This window comes from Oryza glaberrima, chromosome 4 (genome assembly GCF_000147395.1).
Source record: "Oryza glaberrima chromosome 4, OglaRS2, whole genome shotgun sequence".
NCBI lineage: Eukaryota > Viridiplantae > Streptophyta > Magnoliopsida > Poales > Poaceae > Oryza > Oryza glaberrima.
Genome location: NC_068329.1, coordinates 22,744,847 through 22,752,024, shown reverse-complemented (window position 1 = coordinate 22,752,024; position 7,178 = coordinate 22,744,847). Strand labels below are relative to the sequence as shown.

At 41.9% G+C, this 7,178-nt stretch overlaps 1 protein-coding gene across 1 annotated transcript; it reads left to right on the top strand.

The window, feature by feature from the left end:
* The first annotated feature begins 1,042 nt into the window (after positions 1-1,042).
* On the top strand, positions 1,043-2,890 carry LOC127770591 (transcription factor MYB4). Its single transcript, XM_052296366.1, has 3 exons — positions 1,043-1,277; positions 1,366-1,495; positions 2,045-2,890. The coding sequence occupies exons 1-3, from the start codon at positions 1,145-1,147 to the stop codon at positions 2,553-2,555; spliced, it is 774 nt and encodes a 257-aa protein (XP_052152326.1). The 5' UTR covers positions 1,043-1,144; the 3' UTR covers positions 2,556-2,890.
* Positions 2,891-7,178: the final 4,288 nt, after the last annotated feature.

The following is a 7,178-nucleotide window of genomic DNA, read 5'->3' as shown; positions in this document are numbered from 1 at the left end:
TAATAATACTATATCACTAAAGGAAAAAAAATGTATGGGAATAATGTTAGAAAATGGAAATGATAAATGGAAACAAAAACGAAAATGACATTGTTGTTGTTTTCGTATTTTACTGTATTTTTACGAAGATTACTTTTTTATAGTATGGTGATTACCATATTTCTAAATACCATAATATCTATGATCAATGTATTTATTTGATCCGTAGCTTTAGAGGTCCGTCAACCTCTCAACCAAATCCTTAACTTGAGTTCATAGCTAAAAGAGAGACAATTTGTAATCTACCTAGTGCAAGCTTAAATTTATTTGGTATATTATATAGTTATGTAAGCTAAATATGTGATTTTGCAGTCCATTTTTTCAAACATTTATTATCAGTTTCCAATCGATGTCGAGATGTTTCCGTGTGTATTCAATTTTCGATATTGTTTTTGGTTTAACATTTATATCCAATTTCTAGAAAATATATGGTTACTAAAATGGTTGAAGTTGTTTTTCGACTTTTTTTTTATCGCATAGAGGAACCAGTTCATGTAACTTACCGCTCTCTATGTCCATGTCAACTATCCATGTTAGATAGCAGCGTATGTTAGAGAAGTTCCTTTTATGCATAGGCCGTGTTTAGTTCAGCACAAAGTTTGGATTTTGGTTGAAATTGAAGATAATGTGACTGAAAAGTTATATGTGTATGACAAGTTGATATGATGAAAATGACTGAAGATTAGATCCAAACTTTGGATCTAAACACAGCCATAGATGGTGTGCAGTGTGCACACGCATGTGCGAGTGCGAGCGTGTCTTTTTGCAGTTAAAAGTACATTATAGGTCCTAATCATATAGTCACCCTATCAAAGAAAGAAGCTCTTTAAGGTGGTGAAAAAATAATGCGAGGAAAAAAACAGAGAGAAATTTATTTACCCCCCTTGCAGAGCTGCCACCTTTCCACGAAGTTGCCAAAATTGACCCATTGGAGCACGTTTTTGCCAAGGCGCCCCCCTCTCGGCCACACCACGATAAATACCCCCCGGACGCCTCCCCGTTCCAACCTTACTCTGCAGCCTCGGAGCAGCCGCCTCCCTTCCAAGAACACACAACGCAAGAGGAGCAGAGCAGTTCAGATCAGAGCAGGGAAGGAGCAAGCACAATGGGGAGGGCTCCGTGCTGCGAGAAGATGGGGATCAAGAAGGGTCCATGGACGCCGGAGGAGGACAAGGTCCTCGTCGCCCACATCCAGCGCCACGGCCACGGCAACTGGCGCGCCCTGCCCAAGCAAGCCGGTGAGTGACAGCGGCTCGTGTTCGGTTCAGGTCGTGTACGTTTGGCGGCGCCGGTGAAGCAAAGCTAAAATGAGTTTTGATGTCGCAGGGCTGCTGCGTTGCGGCAAGAGCTGCCGGCTCCGGTGGATCAACTACCTGCGGCCGGACATCAAGCGGGGCAACTTCTCCAAGGAGGAGGAGGACACCATCATCCATCTCCACGAGCTGCTTGGCAACAGGTACACACGCTGCTCTGCTCCTCCTTAATTGCAGACTTATCTGATCTGATCCCCCCAAATTTCGCTGCTCCTGGTTTGGAGCAATGATTGTTGCTTGCTTATGTGCTTCAAATGCTATGAGAGGGAGGTTTATTCCTTTTTTATTTATTTAGTTATTATTAGTTATTTATTACCATTGTGGAGGGGCATATACTGATATGTTATCCTCCTGGGCCACCTGCTCTCGATGCAAATAGAGAGAAAATATATTGCTAGTCGTAGGCCACTTTTCTGTAGCTAATTACATCACTGATGATGCGCGAGATGTGCTAAAAGATTCCATCTTGTTTGGCTCTTCCAGTGACCCCCCTTGAATTCAGCGCTGCAAAAACATGCGCTTTGCATTAAACAACCGCATGTGATCCCGACGAGGGAATCAAATCACGCGATGATAGCAAAGCTCTAAATCAAAATGAAGTCATCTGAAATAGCCAAACAATTTTATTTTTTTTTTGACAAAATGAAACATGAACTTGGGCACTGATCCGCTCTGAATTCTGTGCTACGCAGGTGGTCCGCAATTGCCGCCAGGTTGCCCGGGAGGACGGACAACGAGATCAAGAACGTGTGGCACACCCACCTCAAGAAGCGCCTCGATGCGCCGGCTCAGGGCGGTCATGTCGCGGCGAGCGGCGGCAAGAAGCACAAGAAGCCGAAGAGCGCGAAGAAGCCAGCCGCCGCCGCCGCCGCGCCGCCGGCGTCGCCCGAGCGGTCCGCCTCGTCGTCGGTGACGGAGTCCTCGATGGCCTCGTCGGTGGCGGAGGAGCACGGCAACGCCGGGATCAGCTCGGCGTCCGCGTCCGTGTGCGCCAAGGAGGAGAGCTCCTTCACCTCGGCTTCCGAGGAGTTCCAGATCGACGACAGCTTCTGGTCGGAGACGCTGTCGATGCCGCTGGACGGGTACGACGTGTCCATGGAGCCCGGCGACGCGTTCGTCGCGCCGCCATCCGCCGACGACATGGACTACTGGCTCGGAGTGTTCATGGAGTCCGGCGAAGCGCAAGACTTGCCGCAGATCTAGAGAAAGAGAGAGAATTTTACCGTTTCTTCGGTTAATTGATTTGTTTTTTCTCTCTCTGCCGTCATCTTGCACCGGAGGGACATAGCTAACAGACAAGAGTGTCCATGAGCGAATCATCAAGCAGGAAGAACGCGAATCATGCGATGCGATGCGATGAGATGCACCCAGTAGCTTTGATAGTTAATTTTCTTTTTTTACCTCCTTCCTGTATGTATAGAAACAGAAGAGATCAGTGATCGAAACCTGAGATCCTTTCTCACAATGTGCAAACTGGATCATCAGAAAACGGGCTCTGCGTTTCTCATTTGATTAATTAAATTCAACTTGCACGCTAATCCTACTAGTGTTCTGTTCTTTATTTTCCCAGAGGGTACAGTCACTCGTGTTCGGTTACGAAATCACATCATCACGTACTGAAACCAGTGTACGGGTTCTTGTCTCGTGATCTGTTCCTCTCCTGTGCACGCATGACGCAGTTGAGACGAAACGCTAGCCACTTGTTTATAAGAAAAATGAAATCCTGGGAAAAAAAAAACCCTGTGTAAAGGGACCGCTAAACTGAAATAAGATTTCTTTCGCGTAGTTTACAGTTAAGCAATGGCACTGGTAGATCTGGCTGTCCTCTCAATGATTCTGCATCTCCTTTATTTGATCTTGGAAAAAAAAGTAAACGAAGAACATGCAGTGTGCTGTTTCACACGAACATGTATGTGATGACGTTTTTCTGTTCCAGCCTGTGTAATTTATGTTTAAGCTGTGGAAACAGTATTCAACTATACAGGCAAGCGCATGCGTTTGTTTATGTGGGAGTTCAGATACTGTATTGTCGATTGTATCTTTTGAGCTGTTCCAGATGAGTAATATACACTGCTCATTATCACCGACAGTTTGATGAGCATCACAGCAGTTTGTCCATAGACAATTATCTTGATATTAAAAAAGCTACTTCCTAGATAAGAGATTCTCATTGTTCTAAAAGGATTTGTGAAAACTTCCCAATTGTTTGTCAAGTCCAAGGAGTTGCCCGGGTCGACAAATAGAGTGAAGAGGATGGATTTTACCCATTTGGTCCAGGGTTCATCTATAATGAGAAGACAGTGTGGGCAAAATGTATCACTTGGTGTACTTAATGGTTTTGTGGGAACTTCCATTTGGAACGAGACCTTGTCTAAATTGATAAAGCACATTTGCCAATTAACTCTCAACAGTTTTTATTATTCTTAGTTAAATGTATATTCCATTGAGCAGGTTTTGTGCATGTTTTTCTTGTTTTCTTAATTCTGTTCACATTATCTTCAAGACTTCAACCCTTCATGGTGGAATCCCAATTATTGGTCTATGCAACATTCCAACTCATCTGGTTCAAAATTTGGTACTGATAGATCAGACTCACTTTACCATAGTAGTAGTTCATGGCCATAGGTTCAGGCCAAATACCATTTTCAATACTAGTGGAGGTGGCTGCTATTAGCTCAATTATATTCTTTCGCAAGTTTTGTCCCTGCATGAATGTATCTATACACGTTTTTCAGATTATTTTGGTCCTAGTTTCCACCCGGACCAAAAGGGCAAAGAAAAGTTGTCTTTTATTATACAAATCATCTCAACATAAAGAACTCACACGCTTGCTTACACGTAGTACTGATTATAAAATGCAGACGTGTGTGCAAGGACTGTTTTCAAAACAAATTAATGCATACAGAAATGAATAGCAATGAGAGTTTATTTATGTTATCTCGAGTCTGAAGTCAAAAGTAGCGATACACATTTTGTAAAGTGAAGGTCTTGGATGAATATCTGTCATTTTGTAAAGTGAAGATCGACTCATCCAGGTTAATGAGATGATGCAGGAAGCTTGAGAAGTGAACATTTCACAGCAATAACTGAAATCAGCTTCATAATGTAGGATAGAGATACATTTGTCATTTTTTAGATAATGGGAGCAGAAGTTACAGCCAACATTTGTCATCACAGCACATGTTTGTGCTAGTGCAGATTTGATTAATCCAAAACAATGAAATGATTGCACCACTAAGCCTACTAGCTAAATAATGTGGCCTCAATGCAAGCAGCCATCACCTTTTCAGAATAAGACTACTGATCCTTTGGTCTTTTGATTTATTAATTCTTTCTTCCTTCTTGCATTAGAATCATGCAACGCCTAGACCTGTTAGTTAATTTGTCCATTTATCTGGTATGATCAATTGAGTGTTTTAGTGTTACTTAAGTCGAGTCATCCTGAAGTCACAAGGGTACTAAACTTTCTCTCTTCTTAAAATATCATCCCCTTTTGTAAGGAAATAAAAAACGATTCTAATTAAGTGACTGAAAACGACACCTGAGTATATGTATTGTTCAGTGTGTTCCTACTGGTTTGAAATGCAAGCATTAGTGCATTACCTAATGTGATGTTATTTAAATTGACGTGCATGTGATTGATTTGGAGGGAAGTGTGAGGAACAGAGTGAGAGATGGGCCAGATCCCCCGTACAGATTTCTCCTTTTAATAAAGGAAAAATTGCTCTTTTGCCACATAGTTGAAGAACGTCCTCTCTTTTGCCACAAAGTTTAGTGACTTTGCTAAATGTCACATAGTTGAGTTCAAATCGTTAACTCTGAAGGAATAGTCACAACACCGAGGTCTATATGCCTAGCAGCTAGCTTGTCAATTTCTGAAATGGAACACAAAACTATATTTTAGGAGTTTCTCTGAACTGTTGCCACAAAATAATTTCTCGATACCATTATGTTAAAAAAAAAGATTAATTGGTCCCTTCTAGCCCATTGTCAAACAAACACGCCACTGATTGACATCATACAGGAATGAACAAATGGCAATTGAGCTGCGAAGCAGCTCGTGGACGACACTGACTTCAACTTGTAAGCTTGCAACGACTTGTCAATGTGTCTTCTTTAGTCGACGGATATAATCTAGCCTGTCATGTCTGATGGGGATGTACATATGGACTAAAGGAGTTTCAGGTCATAGTTGCTAAGCTCTATGCACAAGACATCGCCGACGAATGTGATTTCCAGATCTCCATGTTTCTGACGAAAAGCCCCCCCTCTTCTGCATCAAGAAATTATTTCGAGCTGAATTATATTTGGATCGTTGCAGAACGGTGAACAGTACCTTACTAATTTATGATGCCGTAGAATCACGGCAGGTCCTTGATATCCCGACTGCTGTCTCGACATGATTTGTTATTTAGTATTCAGGTAAGAATTTTGTCAGGTACAGTTCCGAGAACTTCACGTCGAGATGCTCCGTATTTCTGCCTGAAAAAAGGAATAAATTGACTTCATGTTCAGAGTGTGTGTCTATCACGAAAGCACAGACTGGCAGAAACCATACTGCAATTTGATACTGCCAGTTCCAGGCAACAATTGTCGGCGATCCCAGAGCTCCATAGTGTAAAAGACTTTGGTTTAAGGTCTCCTAGTATTCTATTTGCAGAAGGAAAGAACGAAACTGCTCACATATGTTTGGTCATTTTCGCAATGTTTAACTTTAATCAATGCCTCTTTTTTCCTGGTTTTTCTTCTTGCGTGTCTGTTGGTTCAGTGTAAACGCATTATCAGTAGCCTTTTCTTCTGTTTATATCTCTATATAGACATGACACCCAACATGTCGATATCTCTCTCTTTTTTGCAAGTTAAAACATCTCCTTCTGAAACTTCCTTGAACTATTAAAGTATTCAGCGTCACAACCATAGGACAGATGGCTTGACTGGCTGATGGTGCCATTACACACTGCTCACCGACGGTTGAAGAAAACGGACAAAAAGAGTGCAAACTCGTAAAGGCAATGTCATGTCAAGCAAGAGGAAAACAGCACATTCGTTTCAGAGAATTTTTTTTTCTTCGTTGCTAACAATCTGTTTCCGAGCAGGGTAGAAAGGTATGGTAGAGGCGAGGATGATGGCTGCATGCATTGAAGTTGAAGATGATGTGAGTTTAGGCAGAAGAAGACGGGGCAACTGGCAACGCGTAGACGCGTACGAAGTTGTAGAGATATGCTTGGGTACATTCTCTGCATTTTGATGTGTCTGCGCCGCTTGCATTTGCATTGCAGCCTGGCTCTCTGAACTGTGACGCAGCATTTGTCCTTCCTGGACGTGTATGAGCTGGAGCCGTCTGATGGCTGCTAAGTGGTGTGCATAGATTGAACCTGCGTTGCTAACATACAAGAACAGATACAGAAGAGGAAAAAAAAAATCTATAGCAGCCATTGAAAAACCAGGTATCATGTACGCTACGCAGCCCCAATCAAATCGTCCAATCGCTTTTAGACGAGCATATCTGGCAATTATTGTTACACAGTGAAAGAGCATGTAGCCTAGTGGTTATAGTGACCTGAATAGCACCCTAAGATTCTAAACTAAGTTCCTAATTAAAAAAAAGATGCATATATCCGATTGAATATAGAGGCCGGGTAAAAAATACTGTTCTCTAAAAAAAATAAAAAAAATTGTTACACGGTGTCATCTTTTTATATTCTATATATTTACATCTAATATTTTTTTAAAAGAAAAATTGTTGACAAATATATAGCTAATCTCACGATCTTCGTTTCGTGAAAATAACGTATTACCACGGGCTTCTTGAAAAATACATAAAAG

Coding starts and splice junctions, on each gene's coding strand:
- LOC127770591 (XM_052296366.1), top strand. CDS start 1,145: ATGGGGAGGGCTCCGTGCTGCGAGAAGATGGGGATCAAGAAGGGTCCA. Junction 1,278..1,365: donor CGCCCTGCCCAAGCAAGCCG/GTGAGTGACAGC, acceptor TTGATGTCGCAG/GGCTGCTGCGTTGCGGCAAG. Junction 1,496..2,044: donor CACGAGCTGCTTGGCAACAG/GTACACACGCTG, acceptor TGTGCTACGCAG/GTGGTCCGCAATTGCCGCCA.